The sequence below is a fragment of the Opisthocomus hoazin genome, chromosome 7, assembly GCF_030867145.1.
Source record: "Opisthocomus hoazin isolate bOpiHoa1 chromosome 7, bOpiHoa1.hap1, whole genome shotgun sequence".
Lineage (NCBI taxonomy): Eukaryota > Metazoa > Chordata > Aves > Opisthocomiformes > Opisthocomidae > Opisthocomus > Opisthocomus hoazin.
This window is the reverse complement of record NC_134420.1, coordinates 21,743,040-21,762,917: the sequence shown is the minus strand read 5'-3', so window position 1 is coordinate 21,762,917 and position 19,878 is coordinate 21,743,040. Positions and strand designations below refer to the sequence as shown.

Genomic DNA, 19,878 nt, shown 5'->3' with positions numbered 1-19,878 from the left:
ATTTTCTCAATGTTTTCTGCACTTTTGTTAATAGTATAAAATGTAAACACTTAACTGACAGCTGCTGGGGGAAAAAAAAATAGTTGCATTGCAGAAGGGCTTAGAGGGCTATACAGTCCTTTGCATGTATCCACTCTTTGCTGTGGACTTATTACAATCTCACAAAAACACACAGAGATCATTCAAGCGTTACCCCAGGATGTAACCTAGACAGTACTTATGACACTGGCAGCATTTCAGCCATACCATTCTGTAATGTGGTGTTCAATAACTCATAGCCAAAATTGCAACTCACCTTCTGCATCTTCTGGCCTTGTAAGATCGATGACACCAGGGCCCAGTTTTCCATCTTCATTGGGTTTCCCTGTTAACTGTGGGCCTAAATTTTCAAACCTTGTTCTTTCCTGGAAAAGAACAGAAGTAGTCTTAATGCTCCATATAGGTTAGTTCTCCTCATATGCCTGCGCATATGTGTATGCACTAATACGTGCCTATTTTAAAAATCTGAACAAATAATGGGTGCATTTAATTAGAATTTTAACTCAAGGACAATTTTTTACAGATTCTGAATGTTTGCATTTATGAAAATCAATTTTAAATGTGAACCATATCCAGAAACTTTGAGAGTGTTTTGATCTACACTGCCATAATGCATAAACGATTGTACATGCAAATGCAAAACACTCTTGGCAGCGAGAAGTGCTGATCAATGCTGCTCACTTTGCCTTTCCACTTATTTTCTAACTTTAACTGGAAAAGACAATCAACATTTGGGAGACATGAAAATTCAGAAGTTGAAAGAAGAGTTTGTATTAAAATATACTGCTAATTTAATGGAAAAAACACTTTTTCCCCACTATGAGATTCAAGTTTGCATTCATACCTCTGAGAAAACACAAGTCTGAATTTTATGGAAAAGGTTTTCAAAGACAAGTATTTGAAAGAAGGAATAGTGGATGACAGAACTGATATTATTTTGTCTAGGAATTTAAATTGTACCTCGGTGGAAAGGAAACCTACAGAGATTAAAAAAAAAAAAAAAAGGAAAAAGAATGCACACTCCTAGAAAAACAGAAAGCTTTTGAGAGCTGGATACCTCCATAGGAAACCTGGAACTAGAATGTGGAAACTGAAAGGTATTTTATGTGTTAACTAGTTCTTCAATGAACTACTGGACAAAGGCAGTATAAATGACAGTGTATTATTGTCTCAGAATAGTAGTCTCTGTAGTACTGTGTATCAGTACCAAAGCATTCAATGGTTATCATTAATTTAGCATTCTCATTTGAAGGAACATAGCATGTTTTCCCTCTTGCCTTGTTGTTACCTCTTCAGACTAAATTTGGCATTATGTTGTACTTGTGAATGAATAAAACCTTGTTGTTCATTACTATGAAACAATATTAAATGTCATGTCAGCTTGAATTTACAGACATGAAATACCAGCTTTCAGCTCTATGAACAGTGTCTCCATGTTATACTTAATGCATTATGCAGAAGTAGAGTGCTGATTGCTGTTCAGTCTATTGTTCAATGACCTAGTTCTGTTCCGTCCATAACAGACATAAGCAGAAAACACTAGGAGTTTCTCTCCTGCAAGATGGTAAGAAACTTGGAAATGTTCTTAAGGACAAAACATACTTGATGGCCTTGACTGCTCATTTGCTCCACCTCCAAATATTTCTGCTTTCCAGTGTTATTATTACTAGTAATAAAACCCCACCAGGCCAACAACTGAGGGATTCTTTTGATTCCTCATTCTTTTGATTCCTTCAGCCATGGATTTCAAAAATTATTTTCTGTTTAACTTGCAGAGGAAGACAAGAAAGCGCAACCTGACACTGGATTTGCCGCAACATGCAGCTGAGGCATTTCAGGTTCTAACTGCATTTCTAAAAGTTCCTCAGAATCTCCCAGCTGTCAAAAAAAATAACTCTGCATTTTATATTTGGTTAACCTCTTAACTTATTTTCTTCTGTAAAATCTGTGGTTGATGAAGGAGATTACATATACAAAGGAACTCACGTGAAAAGAAAGTGTTACGAACGAAATGTGACTGCAGCTCAGAGGCACTGCAATACTAGAGGCCCGATATTTTACTGAAAGATGCTGTGAAATGGAACAATACGCCTGAATCATCAGGATGAGATCTGCTTTACTGGTAGACAGAACAAAAAATAATTTTGTCAAGGATTCCGTGTTCCATTGCAATGGGCTGATTTGCAGTTGAGATAAAAAAGAAGATCGGTACTAAGAAAACAGCTTTTGGCACATATATTGTCTCTCCCAAAATATTTGTGCAAAAAGCTTTTTCTTAAGGATGTTAATACAGCACCTGCAGTATTCTTGGAAGAATCACCTTCAAGTGTGTTTCAGAAGAAGGAAAAATACCTTTATGCTACAAAAATCAACAGATCCTGCTACATATCAATATGCACATTTGAAATATCTTTCTAGTCATTTATTCTCTTTGATTTTACCAGAAAATATTCTGTTTAAAAAAAAAAAAGAAAAAAAAAGAAAGTTTCTGAAGGAATATCAATATTTTGACATGGAAGGAGAAAAGGGAAAATTACATTATAAGGTTCAGGAACAGTAAAATGAAAACACATATCATAAAAATACCTGCCTTTGTCAAACAAAGAAAATGTACTTACAGTTATTTCATAACCCCTCCTTCTAATTCATAAAAAGCTGTAACAAAGCTAGCTACATTTAAATCTTTGAAATGCCTTTTAATGTCATTACTTTGCCTGGTTTTTTACTGAAAATAATCTTTGTAGTGATTGTAAAAAAATTTTCAGTATTTGCATTGGGTTTAGACAAATTCAGAGAACTATAGAAAATAGAAAAATGTTCCTCAATACTAATAATGTTTTTATCTAGTAGATGCCTTTACAATTGCATGAAATACAACAAATTCACACAAAATCTGTCCCACTAGGCTCCAATCCTTTTTCATGGGATTTGCCTTTGCTCCTGTCTTACAGAGTTCCTTGCACTAAAAAATCTTTGAAAGTATACCTTCTTCCTAGTATGAGCAAGGACTGAGAGGAAGATTGATTTTGTACTTAATATTCCTATATGAACAAAAAAAGACATACCTTTATTAAAAGTTAATGGCTATACCTAGCTGCGCTACCAAATATGATACCTACATGTACATTATGTTCGCACACATGTACATCAACTGATGGATATATTGCTACCTCCCTAACCTACATTAATAGAAAATGTTGGTGAGTTTGTCATAAAGTGCACTGCTACGGACAGTGTGGGTGTTTTGTTTCCTCTGAAAAAGCATTTTGGAGCTCTATTTTGAACTGAGGTTTTGTATGGGCTATGGAGATTATACTGTATAGTCATCTTAAGTTTTCCTATTCAAATTTCAGAAAAAAGGTTTAGGACATGACACTGACAATCCTTTCTCATGATCAAGACAGTCAATTGGAGTTTGCACTAGAAAACTGAAAAATCTTCCCAGCACAATTCAGGTCCTTTGTGCTTCTTCATATGTTGAACACACAGCAAAAGTAATCACTTCTTTAAAATGAGAAAAAGAAGAGAAAAAAGATTCTTCTTAGCAGCCAAATTTTAATTTTCCATTCTGTGATATGATTAGGCACTTTTTATGCATTGTCAGTCACAAACATGCAGAAAACGTAAAAGTTATTGAAAAAATTAAAGTCTGCTCAAATGTCTTGCAGGACTGTTGGTTCTCTAAGTGCTTTGAAATTATGATGTATGAGGTAGATGTTGCATATTAAATAAAGATATTTAAATTATAAAGCCCCCGTTAGTGAGAGCTGATGAATGTTAAATGTTATGAGCCACAAGGCTGTGGCATCCATCATATTCGCATATTATCACAGTCAGTGATGGAGCAGTCCCAGTTATGACAAATAGACTGTTAGATAGTTATCCCTTATTCCCAGAGTCACCAAGCAAGCCTTTCAACCCCTTTGGCATTATTTTTAGCTTTGCATTAACTTAGCAACTTTTCCGACATGTTCTGGCAGAAAATATCGATTCTTTCTTCACGTGTGGAAGGTGAAAGAATGATTTAGTGAAGCAAGGAGTAAAGGAAAAGGAAGCAGTAGCCCCTACCTCTGAAAAGGCTGCAAACTTCAAATGACTAGAAACAAATATAAAATTGTGATCTTGTGAAAGAACAGCAATGAAACAGTAAGCCCATAATAATGGCTTTTCTCTGCGCTTAGATAAAAGCTGAATTTTGATGTGCACACTATATTTTCATAAAATTTTATATACTATGTTTTATACACTTATTGGCTATTCCATAATAATGTGTGTGCTAACAGTAAAATTGCTCTTAAATTTATGTGTGTTATTTATATGTTCCCACGTAACAATGCTTTTTGTTGTAAAAAATATTCTGTTTATTAATGTAACTTTACAACCGCTGCATCCAAGATCCGTGGTAAATTAATGACATTTTTATTATTTTATAGTGTCATTAAATTTTTACTGATCACTCCATCAAACAGAAGCAATAAAGGTCATAATGCAAACTGGGACACTTAGATCAGGGGAGCAGGAAGGCATTCCATATAGTCTGAAGTAAACGGCTTGCTATAAATGATATTTATACCATTTTTAAGGATGTGAGAATACTTGGACAAGTTTGGCAAAACTGTTTCTGTAGTACTGTGGATTGTGTACTTAAATAACAGTTTACTTGCCAGCAAGACAATTTTTTTTCAAACCATATGCGAGAAGATGACTGATTGCATCCATCTCTTGAAAAATAATATACGAAATGTAATAATACACTGGGCACCCCTCCCTTCTGGATTACCAAGACTGATCCGACTATACCCATGCCTCAAATTATTTCAACATGCTTTCTTTTTCCACATCTGAAATGTATGCTTAGTGTGAAATGGAAAATGGCATGCATGCTGATCGTTGTGTAAAAGATTTAAAATATATATGTTTTTTGCAAACAAATACTTTTTATTTAAGTAGACATGATTCAACAATGATGCAATACCCTTTATTTCAATAGTCTAGCATGGAAGCAGTTACCAATATTAAAGAGCCAGTTTCTAGAAACTGAATTAATATGGGTCATTCACAGAAGCCACAGAGCATATGACTGAAGGGATATTATTTCTTCAGAGGACAGTACTTTAGTTAGAATGACTACAAATAAATACATGTTGTCTTTATGTATGAAATGTATTTCATTTGAATTATTCCATACTAAATCTTCTAGTAACTTCTTTCCTAACTGTGATCTATTGCCTTTATATACCATGGACAGTAAACATCAGGCAAACAACTTACTATATTCAAAACATAAAAAGGACATTTTCAGCAGAACACAGAGAATATTATTCCCAGTTTGAATAAGGAGGAATCACAAAACCTTCTTTTTCCCCCTGGAAAATCAAGATACAAACGTCCCAAGCTTTTCACTTGCTTCTTACTACTTTTTAACAGCTAGGACTGAAAAGTTAAATTACGCTCCACTTAGACTCTTTTGCAACATCTTGGCATGGCAGGGATAATTACAAATTGACTTTCAGCCTTATCTCAGGATATTTTCATTATTACGGGTGGGAAGTTTAAACATTAACCTTATTACAACAATGTCAATCATCCTACTGGTGTGCAGGCATGCAACTGCTGGAATTCTTTGGATGGCGAAGTAGATAAACACAATAGTGGCATTATTATTACAATTAAAAGCAAGGCCTTTGGTTTTGCAGAATTGTGGCGAATATCTTGAACTTGTTTTCAACATCATGGCAGCAGGAGTTGCTCCAAGAAACCAGAGAAATTAAATTAGCAAAGCAGGCAAACTTATTATAGGAATGCTGATATCACAGAATCACAGAATCACAGAATAGTAGGGGTTGGAAGGGACCTCTGTGGGTCATCTAGTCCAACCCCCCCGCTGAAGCAGGGTCACCTACAGCAGGCTGCACAGGACCTTGTCCAGGCGGGTCTTGAATATCTCCAGAGAAGGAGACTCCACAACCTCCCTGCGCAGCCTGTTCCAGTGCTCCGTCACCCTCAGAGAGAAGAAGTTCCTCCTCATGTTCAGACGGAACTTCCTGTGCCTCAGTTTGTGCCCATTACCCCTTGTCCTGTCACTGGGCACCACTGAAAAGAGCTTGGCCCCATCCTCCTGACACCCACCCTTCAGATATTTGTAGGCATTTATAAGGTCCCCTCGCAGCCTTCTCTTCTTCAGGCTGAACAAGCCCAGTTCCCTCAACCTCTCCTCGTAGTGGAGATGCTCCAGTCCCCTCACTATCCTTGTAGCCCTCCGCTGGACTCTCTCCAGTAGCTCTTCATCCTTCTTGAACTGGGGAGCCCAGAACTGGACACAGTACTCCAGATGAGGCCTCACCAGGGTAGTGTAGAGGGGAAGGAGAACCTCCCTTGTCCTGCTGGCCACACTCTTCTTGATGCACCCCAGGATCCCATTGGCCTTCTTGGCAGCCAGGGCACACTGCTGGCTCATAGTTAACCTGTCGTCCACCAGGACACCCAGGTCCCTCTCCGCAGAGCTGCTCTCCAGCAGGTCCACCCCAAACCTGTACTGGTGCATGAGGTTGTTCCTCCCCAGGTGCAGGACCCTGCACTTGTTGAACCTCATCCGGTTCCTCTCTGCCCAGCTCTCCAGCCTATCCAGGTCACGCTGAACGGCAGCACAGCCTTCTGGTGTATCTACCACACCTCCCAGTTTGGTGTCGTCAGCAAACTTGCTGAGGGTACATTCTAACTCTTCATCCAGGTCGTTGATGAAGAAGTTAAACAAGACTGGGCCCAGTACTGACCCCTGAGGGATATTTTAAGATATTGCAAGATACAAAGTATATCTTTTCCAAACACTGATTTACAGGTTGCACAAATAAAGGATATGCTGAGTTCTATGACACAACCTGACCTTACTTGATTTTTTATGTAGGTGAAATACCTGAATTCAATGGTCTCAGGAAAGAAAAATGGACAGTTAGCGAATTTTTACCCCGACATACTGCTGTTTTCAGTTTTTGAAGGCCCCTATATTGTTCATAAACTATTCCAGTACTATCTTTCTATGCTGAACTTACAGCATGGACTAGCATCCCTGCCACAGACTACAGTGTTATATTACAGTGCCTCAAAGCAAACTTGCTGGAAAAGACTGGGGAGAGAGAAGCCATTAGATCCCCTTTTAAATATATTCTTCCATCTTAAAGCATAACTGAAAAGTAAGAGATTAAAAGGAGATAACAGGGAATTTACACTAAAATTACTTTGCCTGAACGGCAAGCCTCAGCTGGCTTCCACGTGACCATGTGACATATGCAAGACCATCACCTGCAGAAAATAATCCAAGGTTGTTCAGTAACCATAATTTCATAGTGATTGTCATGATATGGGACTTAGTTCTTTCAAGACGCATGTTCAGGTGTCAAAATTGAGAACTGCAATTTCATCAAATTTTAAAGTGTCTAGAAAAAATTTGGAACTGGAGTGCTAAAGGCAAAAAAATCATCAGATAAATAAATGCAAACCCAAACGGCCTACTTGTAAGCACTGTCTTTAGCTAATTATTTTGGAAGTCTGATGTTAAGGATCAGAATTGCTAGAGCCTCTGTTTAGGGTAAGCAGTAGCCATCTTGATCTCCGAACACAAGTAAGAATGCTTTAGATGAATTGCCTGATTATTGGGAGCATTCAGCATATACTAAAATAGATTTCAGTGCATTCAAGTTTGCCTTTAAAAGCAAGTGTATGAATTTAAAAGTATTTTTAAAAAGAAAAAAAAAGAACAGATAGCAAATGTTTCCACCTAAGCAGGATATTATGCCCTCTCACACATGATTATTGACATACCCATAACTATTGCCACACTTACAGTCACTCCTAAGCTATGGATCTGCCCTGGTTAGATTACTTTCAACAGGATTACTGTACTTACTGAGCCCCCTTAACCAAATGCTTTATGTCTTTGTTCATATGGTTTTAATATGGTTTTAACCAATTGCAAGGTTATTTATAAGTTTGCAACTCCCCAGTAGTTAGAGTTATGAAGCGTTCAGACTTAAGCATATCCAGTTGTGTGGTAACCCAACTACTACTTTCATGCGGTTTCCAACTTTTTATCCATGCACAAAGGCATGATGCATGACAGTATCTGAGAACTTTCTGATTAACTCTTTGTTTCAGCAGCAAATTCATACAGCAGCCTACGGTAAAACTGCACATCAACTAAAGTGTCAAGATTAAAAAAAAAAAATCATGCAAACTGTGGAATTCCACCTTACACTGCCAAGAAGTCATTAGTTCTTGAAAAACAAAGGGATGATCAATTAAATTAACAGCTGGTAAATGAAAAGCAAACAAAAGGAGTTACTACTTTACACTCTGCATAATGCGGCTGTAGAATTCACTAGAGGTCAGAAAGAGTCTAAAGCTTGGGCTGTTGCTTGTTTTTAAAAGAGCTGGATAATTTTATGACTGTTAATAACATTTGTAGTAACACATGCTAAGATAATCAAATCTCATGTTCCAGAGTGTAAGCTGTTCAACTGTTGGGGTCAAAGAGAAATTCCCTCGTTCTCTCTGCTGTTCCCTTCCCTCCTGACCAACATCCACAGATGTTTAACTGGGAGCCTTCTAGGGAGAGAAGTTAATTTTCTTTTAGAACATCAGGTACTGCTCACTAGATTTAAGGGAGGACAGGTAAACAGTACAGACCAAATCTATTTACCTTGTAATTAAAAAGAATCTGAATGCAACCGTTTAAAACCCCCACATTTTCTTTTAACGAAACACATACATGTGTATTTTTGTGAGACAGACAAAAATAAACACAAATTACAATTGACATACACTTCTACTAGGAAGTAGCAGGACTGGCTTTTTTTTTCTGTGCTGTAAAGTGACTAATGGAAGAAACTCAGTAGCTACATTTGGACCTTCAGAATGGTCATTCAAATTTCTAACATTTGAGTTACAAGAAGAAATGCATAAGGACATAGCAAAACAAAGGGGTTTTTTCCTAGTAGACTAACTACTACAGAGCAATCATAATATACATTTTGCTATATTTCAGTTTAATTTAGCAGATGGTTTCATCAAGTATTTAAAAATGAAGACACTGAAATGTCATAAGTGTATACAAATACTTTCACCAAATTTAGACAATGCCGTGATTCTGTACATCTATCTGCATGCTTCCCCAAACTTTTCTGTTTGTGACTAAATTTCATTAAAAGTATTGTCATGCATTAGAATCAGAACAGAATTTAGAAGACCAGAGATCTGGTTACTAGCCTCAAAACTGTGAATATCCTTTTCTCTTAATCATCTAGTAATACATTCCAGGCTGAAAACATAGCTTTAGCAAGAAACCACAGCAGTATAACAACCAGGAAAACTATTCTAGGTTCAGCACAACAATTTTTTTTTGGAATGGAAAAAAAAAAAAGGCAGAAAAGAAGTCACCAATTTCAATTTCATTGTGGTGTTCTGCAAACCTCAACAGCACAAAGCAAATTCAGCTGCCTTCCACACAAAGTTGGGAAAAGGGAGGTCTTAAAAAAATCCAGAACACACACACTGACATACACACATGCCACTAGTCAAACATCTTGAGAAGCAATATGATGTTCTTTTATGAACAATACGGAAATGTAAGTGCATGCAAACAGACACATATATATATTTGATATTAAACATCTAAAACCTAAGAGAAAAACAGATTAGGTTCTCATAGATACTTTAATTCCATCATTTCAAATGTGCTTTATGATAGGCACATGTCAGATTTTGTGACATGATCAAACAATACTGGAAAAACTGTGATAAAAATGGACTACAGGACATAATCAATTATCAAACAGCAATAAATGCACTTTTCGTACTCTGCATGTGGGTAGTAGTTACAAAGGTTTAAAAGCAAATATTGCAAATACTCTATTTGCAATTATTTTTACAATTCAAGAACTAAACTTCAGGGAAAATCTGAAACTGCGTTTTATGCATTTTATTACAACAGTCTTTGAACATGAATAGTGTTGTACAGTGTCCGTATAGATTCCAGTACCTCCATTAGGGTAAATCCTCCAGGGCTTTGGAAGTATGGATATCTAACCCAGATACTCTGAAGGAGTCACTGGGGTATCTACCCCTCTTGTTTAAAAGCAATGCAGAACTTTAGACACGGCTGTTCCATCCCATTTCCAGGAAGACACCTGAAGCAGTTTAAATTGGTGACGCAAAAGACACTTGGGCTTAAATGCTCATATTGATAGTTAGAATAAGAAACGCAATCAAGGCAGTTAACGAAATCCCACCAAATGCTACTGTCTTGAAGTATATGTCTTGCCTCGTGCTGGATGTAAATATATAATTGCATACCATGCATATATAGATTAAGTAGGCTTTTTCTGTATTTATCAACCTGATTTTTTTTATTTTGTAGCATTTTAAGTATACATTTTCAAGGTTGCATTTTATGATGGCTGCTTATATATTACTCTGTTTATACTCAGGCCTTTTTTGTTATGTTCAGAGACAAAAGAAACATATCACTAAAGAATAAGGATGGGTGACAATGGAACAATGATAACAACATCATTATGCAGTGTTTTGCCTCTTGTACCCCCATCACTGCCATGTTTTTCTCTGATTATTTCAGCCTCAAGAAAATGTGCTGCTTACTGTTTATGTCAGGAAGGCAAGATTACTGTTTGCATGATTACAATATCAAATATGATGTACATAATGTCTGTGATAAAATAGATGTACCCCTCAACTATCTCCTGTCTTTAATCTTCATTCAACAGCAAAAAACAAAACAAAACAAAATAAAACAAAACAGTGAGCTGCAAATTCTTGCAGCCTCGTATAGGCCTCGATCTTGTAGGGTGCTGAGTACTTTCACTCCAGTCCAACAGAGGCCTCAAGGATGTGGACAGTCACTACTTAACTCCAAGGGAATAATTATGTGCTTATATTAAGAATGGACTAACGCACTTCACTGAATCAGGACCAAAGTGTGTAGTTCTCATATGTTTACACGGAATCTGAGAATAAAAATTAAACAACTTCTTTCCAAGCTGAAAAAGCTGCTTTATCCTTCTTACAATTACTCCTTTTTTTCCTTTGAGACAGGTAGTTTGAAGGCCTTCTGATAGGAAGAAGAATTATTCTTGTTTAGGAATAAAACAATAGAAAGCCAAGAACACAGTCCTGTAAAGATTTACACAAGTGGACAAGACCTTACATTAACAATGTCCTAGCTGAAGGCAAAGGAACAACTCCCTATCAGTGAAATTGCTATATTTACTTACGCATCTGTCTAATACACTCAGAACTAAGTTGTTCATGATTTATGTTTTTAAAACTTGTACTCAAGGAAAAAGCAGCCCAAACTGGATTTATGAACACTATAAATTCATCAAAACAAACAAACAAAAACAACTGATAAAGTAGGATAAAGGTTCCATTTGCTACATCCAACATGCAAATGCAGGCAAGTACTTCCTGGAAACTGGGAGAGATTTACATCTCTCAGAAGGAGTGACTCTTCCATGCAGGAAGTACGAATCAAAATAATGCAAAAGAGAGAGTATTTTAAAAGGGTAACTGAAGGCTATGCATTTTTTTCATGCAGAATCCAGGAACCCTTACTCCTGAAACCATCTTAAATGCAAAATGAATACCTACGGGCTGAAAAAATTATGTGGTTTTACTGCTGCAATATGCAAAGACAAAACTGCTAGTCATCTATAGCTAATGCTACTGGCAAAAATTAATTGTCTAGATTTTCATTTAAAGTGGAATGATTTTATAAACCTTGTTCTGTTTTTATCGAGAAAAGCTTGTTTCAAATTTCCCACATAATATATCCATTAAAGTACTCTTGATCTCAATGCAACAATGACAGTTTAGAAAATGCTTTTATACCTTAACAACCAATCTTGGATGGAAGTTTCAAAAGTAGTAGTTTCACCCACAGAGCATATTAGCCACTTACATCCCACTTAAAACCTATTTTTTACCTCGTTTTCAGCATAAGCATACACTGGGTCCTACTAGACCTCTCCGCATTTAAAATGAACTTTTTCTGTCTTTTCCCCTATCCTCATTCATCCACACTAAATGGCATAGATGGAGAAGTTCATGCAATTCACTGAAAGACCATTCCAGCTGAAGATTTTTGCTGCTCTATGGACAAACACAATCTGTGAGTAAGAGGGAATTTCCTGTCTCATACCCTCCTTACTCCTTTGTACACTAGTATACTTTATAACTCTGGTTTTATTTTCTAGCTATGTCTTACGGGAATGAGAATAATAATGTCCTGGGGAAGCAATTAATATTTTGGAGCTTTTTACTATTATATACATAACCGATCGTAATACCTACAACTACGCATTAGTAGTACCCAAATCCTATTAAAAAGGAGGCTGATAATGGTATCTCCAGGTACAGAGAGGGAAATTATTATCTTCTGGTTACCTAGAGAGTCAATGATTAAGCCGAGAACTGAACCCAGGACTTCTGAACATTAGGCCAGTCCACTGGCTGTTATGCCACGCTGCCTCTGCCGTAAATCTCTTTGATGGATTTTTCAGTCATGGAACATTAAAGGCTCTGCTCTTGTCTAATGAATATGTTTAAAGACAACAGTACAAACAAAAGCAAATGTAACAAATTATCTGAGATGTACTGCTTTGATGTCACACTTGGATAAAGGATTTCCTACTGGAGACCTATATACACTTCTACATACTGAAAAATGCTTTAGCCAGTACACTAGCTGGCATGCTGGTATCTATTTATGTCTGAAAAGGGAATATAATCAGTTTTAGTTGGTTAAGTACAATCTGAGCAAACCTTTAGATTATGGCCAAAAGCTTGGCAGTGCAGTAGCAGCGGCAAGTAGCAGAAAATTGCTTACAGTGTTATTTGCCAGATTACTCGAATGATTTACATTGGGTTTTCAAGAGAGCTTGGAGTATAACAAACTTAAGGTTTGGAAAAGCGTTGGACTGTGGATTTTTGTTCCTAGTTGCAACAAGATGCACAGGAGAGGGTTATGATATAGTATGACTGACTAAATGAAGCATTTTTTTTAATATAAACCTCCTGAAACATTTAGGAGCAGTTCACTTTGAACTGTTAAGATTTTTTTATTTTAATTGAAGATTTGGAGAGCCAAGTGATTTAGATTAAATGCTCAACCTTTCACATCTACTCGTTTAAGATTCATGTTGACATTGTACTAAATATGGCCATACAGTTTGTATTCCAGATAAATTGATCTGACTACAAGCCTCACTCTTTCGTATGATTCTTACTCCAAGATAAATCAATATTTAATATCTCCTGCAACAGCCTCGGTGGATAATTTTAAACCTTTTCTCCATCCCATTAAGTTACCTTTAAAAATTCTTTATACAAGCCTTCACAGATGACTTCTGAAAAACTAGTTTATGAAAAGCAGCCTGAAATTCATTAATTCAGATGGAAAGGGTTTTTTAATCTTGCTGCATTGTGCTGATCTCTAAATCCATCTCTGTGTAGCTAATTCTCCTGCTCAGCTAATTTGGAGAATAAATAAATACTTCCTGTAAATCTGTAACACAGATTTTAAACATAAAGAAAAATATCCTTCTACTGCTTGCTATATGTGACAAGATATCTCTAGGGTGTGGACTTCTGCCAAAACAGGCTGACCAAGGCTCTTCCTGACTCCCTGAGAGGACAGGTACTCTGCATCATCAGGTACTGACCTCCACACAGCTCCAATCCCACTGCCACTTCAGCTAAGAGAAGCAGTGATAAGCAGCAGTATATCGGGCTGAGGCATCAGTCACATCCCAGCCTTCGTTCTGAACGTTAAAATCTACTGTCTGCTCCCTCTCATCTCCCCACCCTCCAATCTGGCGGAGCAGCTAAGGAGGAGGAAAAACATCTCTTCCCCCTCCCTCAAACCTCTCCTATGGCGAAGAGCCCCAGTGGGATAGAAGTCTTTGATTTCAGAAGAATGCAAACAGCAAGGCTCAGGTTTGCTGCTTCTTAGGGTTTAGAAACAGAGACATAAGAGGAATTTCAAATGATTACATATTGGGAGAACTGAAAAGGACGATGCCAAAAGGAAGGAAAGAACTATGTGCTCTGGAGCTATCTGGTTGTATATCCATCATTCAAACTATAGGATCATCATATTCCTTGCTGTGCTCTCCCTTACTCTTATTTCCTACTCTGCGTTAGGTTCGAAGTGCAGTTTCATGGACACTGTATGCAGCAGTGAAGTTCTGTCCCCATCCCTCACCCTTCAACCTACTGGTTCGCAACACAGTCCACAATCCTTTAAATCTTCTGATTCAGCTATTTACGGTGTCATGCTGAAAACGCAAATAGTGAAACACTTCCAGTTTAAAAAAAGAGGATGGGGGACTTTTAGTTTTCAAATCCATGTTTTGCCGCTTTTACAGCAAAGTTGCTCAAATAGTTATGTCCTTGAGGGGGCAGTGAGCTGCAGCCCAGGTTGCTGAGAACCTCTTTGCACTGAAGGCGCAGCCTGTCAAACCTAGATAGCTCTTGCCTTTCAAATCTATTAAAAATTTTAATCTCAGGAACTATACGTGCTTTGGTTTGACTCAAAGCACAGCCTGAAAGGGTCTGATCCTTTCATCACTAACAAAATAGAAATAGTAGAGAGAAAATAATGTGATTGATTAACTTGTAATGCAGTTTTCAATTTTATCTCTATTCTTTTGCTACCTCCAACCAGTCAAAAACATGATAAATTGTGTATTTTGCTTATGGAATATGTTCAGTGATTAGCTTAGTTGTGAACTCAAATCCAAGGCAGATTTAGCAACAAGACTGCAGTTGTACAGAGAACATACTCACTATATAGCAAAAATATGTGAAATAATATTCACTTTTCACCATGTAATATGTTAGTGGGAATTTTACTATGGAAATTGTGTGCTATTCTATTAATTAATTAACATGTGATACACAACAGCAATAGTCCCAGCAAAAGCATAGTGACGGTAAACAGCAGAGGTGAGCAGCAGCAGGGCAAAAAGGAGACCTAAGCTAGCAGATCATTGCAAACACTGCAAGAAAATTTCCTTCTCTCTCATGGTAAGAGAATGACAGAGATTTCCACTACCTAAACCATAGTCTGCAACACATCAGGAGCATTCCTAATACCACAGGAGTGGAATCTCAGAACAGTTGAAGGACAAGTAAGTAATGTGGGTCCTGATTCAGAGGCACATGTGCTGAAATCAATCCTTAATATCACAAATGGTTTACATTAGGAGAACTTAAATGGTGTCATGAACAGGAAATTGCATGCTTTTTTCCCCTTTTAACTGGATTCTTTATGTTCTCATAACACCTATTCCCAGATAGCTACAGTAACATTGCATGGATGGAGATAAAGGGAAATCACTTGATAAGCCAAACAGGTGGTACACTTCATCTCCTTCCTTTATAGGATAATCCACACATTCACAACAAATTTCCCCTACTGCAGTCATTACTTTTGCCTGTCCATGGCAGTGAGTATACACTGATAAACTACGGATGGCTTTTGCACTGAATGGAATGGAAACCCTAGAGAGCAGAGCATACTGTTTAGTGCAGAGTACTGATAGGTATCCCAGTCTACATATTGCCAGTCTATAACTGTGAATATTAACTCAGCCCATTCCTTGCAGAGAAGGAGAAAAAAGAAATCTTGAGTGAAAGAGGATGGGAGCAAAACTTTGCAGAAAAATATCTTTCTTGTATTTACAAGTTTTGGGTTACTTCCAAAAGGAAAGAAAGGGTTAATGTGCACTTCATCAATGAGACATTTGTCATGATGCAGTGTGATCTGTAGTGTGATATTGAAGAATAAAACGAAAGAGTTATGCAAAGGTCATGCAGGCAATCCCTTGATAAAGGGGAATCCTGTGGGAAGAAGAGTGCAGCCATACAACCTAACCTGTTTTCATGAGCATTCAAAGAGCGTGGCATCAGGCAGGAATGGAATTTTGGCAAGGAGCTGGCAACTGAATATGTTTTGGCAACGTGCTGAACCCTTGACAGACCAAGAAGTTTTACAGTACATGATGTGTCAGTGACTCACTTTGTGTACAATTCTAATGCAGGTCTTCATAGTGATGGCTTCTATTCATCCTGTCATCCAAAATACAGCACAGAGTGTTGCTGTGCTTTAGAAAAGGAAGGGAACGAGCATGCAAAAGTAGGATGCACTAAGCAGGAATCTGTATGTATATAAAAAGATAGTGCATCTGAGTAGGAGCCACATAATGAAATTGTCACTTAGCAATTTAACTCCAGGCTGCAAAGAAAATGGCAATGAGATAAGAATGCATCCATTGCCTGCTATCTCAAGAAGCCTTTGGCAAGATAACAGTGAAAGCATGCACGTAGTTACTGATCAACACGGGTGTGACATTAAACCACAAGTGTCCACATCTCTTACTGGCTGTTTAATAAATTGCTTTGGAACGGGTGGAGGTGAAGAGGAGATCTTTCCAAAACCTTGTCTCAGTGTTCTCCCTCAGTTAATGAATGTCAGCAAGTGGAAGAGAAATTTGATATGTTTTTCCAGCCTTTCTTATAGAAGCATTTGCAACATGTTAGAGGCCACAGGCATAAAAGTGAAATACTGGGAAATTAATGTTGTCTGTAGATTTTCAGGATGTAAGCTGGGCAATTTCAGCTTGTGGGTTAGGCATACTTTAAGTTTTAAGTAGTGTTATAACAGCTTACTGTGACTTGAACATGATTTTAGTACAAGTAATCTGATGTTGAATATCACTTATTATCCTGTTACACATTTCCAACTGAGATAGACCTGTTCATAGAGTTAGTATTATGCAACTACAGATGGACAAGCTATGTGCAGTGAACAATTTATCCAACAAATGTAGTCTTTCTTATCTTTTCAAACTACGCATGAAGGATCATGGAAGCTCTTTTCAGTGGTGCCCAGGGACAGGACAAGGGGCAATGGGCACAAACTGAAGCACAGGAAGTTCCGTCTGAACATGAGGAAGAACTTCTTCCCTCTGAGGGTGACGGAGCACTGGAACAGGCTGCCCAGGGAGGTTGTGGAGTCTCCTTCTCTGGAGATATTCAAGACCCGCCTGGACAAGATCCTGTGCAGCCTACTGTAGGTGACCCTGCTTCGGCAGGGGGGTTGGACTAGATGACCCACAGAGGTCCCTTCCAACCCCTACTATTCTGTGATTCTGTGATTCTGTGATCAGCAATTTCTATACATGTATGAGTAACATGTCAGTGTTCTAACAATTGAATTTTTGAGTTATGCATGAACTATTTACTTAAATGCTCAATAGTTTGCTGCTTGTGATTTATGCTGTAGTTGGTCACCTAAGACAAATTGTATTGTTGTCAATGCCTGACTCGGTGATAAGTATTGCAACATTGCCTTAAACTACCTGAAAAAAATAACTGGGAATTCCCTCAGCCAAAAGACCTCACAGGTAGTGGAAAGCTTTTCCTTCTATCCGTCAACTCCTGCATCCATTAGCTTCAACACCACAGAAAAGCTGATGAACCTGCCCCTGGCATACCACTGTTAGAAAAAAGACAGCAATGGTAAAGCGTAGTGCAGCAAGGCCTGCAGAATCCCTGGATTAAATTGCTACAGAGTTCCCGGAGTTGCTGTAAACATCTAAAATTAGCATTGACACTGTATCAGGGGTTGGAAGTGCTCCCTGATACTACATTCCTCATTTGGTCAGTATGGAGTTTGAAGTGGGTGCTGTACCAAAGCCTCTGTTTTTTATGAACATGGGGTGAGCAATTTGGGCATAAACAACAAATGACTAATTGTGCACAAATGCCCATGTTCATATGCAAATACACCCATAGAAATAAAAATCTGTTTGCGTGAATATTTGTGAAAAGAAAACAAAGGAAGGAATAAGCATGGTCAAACTCCATTAATCAGATTTTAAACAAACATTCACAAATACCACTTTGCATTATTTGCTCAAGTCTTTTCATGAGACAAAAGAAAACAATTTTACCTGCTAGCATGCTTACTCTTTTGTTTGAAGCAAAACAGTTAAGCCAGGACAAAGTAGCATATAATCCCACAAACAGGCAGCTAAGTAAATATCCTTCAACAACAGGGAGTGTATTTCAATTTATCATACCTATTGATGCAGCTTAATGATACCTGAGAAACAGGAGACATTTTTAATTTTACAAAGTAATGAAGTATCAGAGAAAGTAATCCCAATTTATCCTTGCTGAACTTAATCTACTGCAGTTAAGAGAGTTCTATGGGCAATGTTTCTGGTGTTGTGAATTTACTTAGAGGAATACATAGAGCTTGGAAATAAATGACAGTAACTTTTGTGGATGTCTCTGCTTGTATCTGTGTGTGAAATAATATGCAAATGCACTGCTGCACAATTGAAGAAGTGATATGATAGGATTGTGCAGCTGCCATTCTGACCTGCAATTTAAATCAACGAATATATTCCTGTCCTAGGGAATTTACGTCCGAACAATAATTTTCAACCTACCTTTATTGTTTGGTGGAGAAGCGTAATAAAAACATAGAATACATTTCAGCATATATCTGCAAAGTCTCCTGACTAATTTAGGAAATGTATTGTATAAAAGAAGATACAATCATTATGCTGTTACAGTCATCACAAAGACACTATTCCTTTATGGCAGAACATCGTCCTTCGGGAAAAATTATCCTTGTTGGTTTGTGCAAATTTTTCAACATTCACCTTTGGGACACATTTTAATCTAACTCTGTTCCTTTGGGATTTTTGTGGCTCCAAGATTTAAGGGAGAAGACCAAAATATGGCACAGCTTTTATCCCTTTCATGTGAGTGAAAAAGCAGTGTATTTGACATTTTTTCATGGGCTGGAAAGGCAAGAGAAGAAAGGGGCCAAATCCCTCTTTTTTTTATTATTGTTATTATCATCATCATTATTAATGAGGTCTGAAACCTGCAGCTAGGCAAACCCTTCAAATACCTCTGACAACAGAAATAAAAGAACAGTTGTGTTCAGCAACCATACAAGCATACTATTAAGCATAGGTAGTGGCAAAAAATCTAGTACCCAATATTCAAATGCAAAAATAGCTATTAATACCAAAAGAGCGTGCTGGTTTCTTTCCTGAAAATAGTATTTTATTGCAAAGTGCTCTTGTGATTGAACTTCAAGCATAAAAATCTTTAAAACTTCACCTAACACAGGAAGCTTCTTCACCATATAATGTGTGTGTATACACATACACACCTGTATACATATATGTGTATACGGTTATTCAAATAATAATATTTCATATAGGTTCTTTATGTTTAGGCACATTTTCCTTTAATTTCTTAAATATGTACATCATTGTTAGACTGGTCAAATTTTTTTTTAGTTTACGGTCCAATAAAGTTTCCATGGTTTATACTTTGCAAAGATTGCATATTTTTCACTTAATTAATAGATTTTGATAATTTAATCAATAGACAAATAATTTAAATTTTATTTTAATCATCCTCTACATAATTTGAGGGACTAAGCACTAAACTGCACATCTAATGTATTGCAACAGAAATGCACAACCTACCAACTTGATCAAGACAATTTTGGAAAGTAAGGCAATTGAGTGGAATGCTTAAGAACAAAGGTCTGCATAGCAAATCCTTCCATAGGTGCAAAACTGGATCAATAGTAAGCTGGCTCTAAAGCTAGCTTATCTGTAAATTTAGATGACCTACATATGCCAGAGATTTTGCACTGTTTCTTTTTGTATTTTCACTGTCAATTCCACAGTTTCAGTGAACATGTATTTTTAATGTGTAAATTTCAAATACATT

General features: G+C 37.3%; 1 protein-coding gene across 14 annotated transcripts in view; it reads right to left on the bottom strand.

Annotated features, from left to right (window-relative positions):
- SOX6 (SRY-box transcription factor 6) overlaps positions 1-19,878 on the bottom strand; it is a 386,542-nt gene that overhangs the window by 37,897 nt on the left and 328,767 nt on the right. For all 14 annotated transcript variants that reach the window (XM_075427559.1, XM_075427555.1, XM_075427560.1 and 11 more), the window contains one exon: positions 296-404. In XM_075427559.1, the coding sequence (XP_075283674.1) occupies positions 296-404 (109 nt within the window). The remainder of the gene's footprint in view (positions 1-295; positions 405-19,878) is intronic.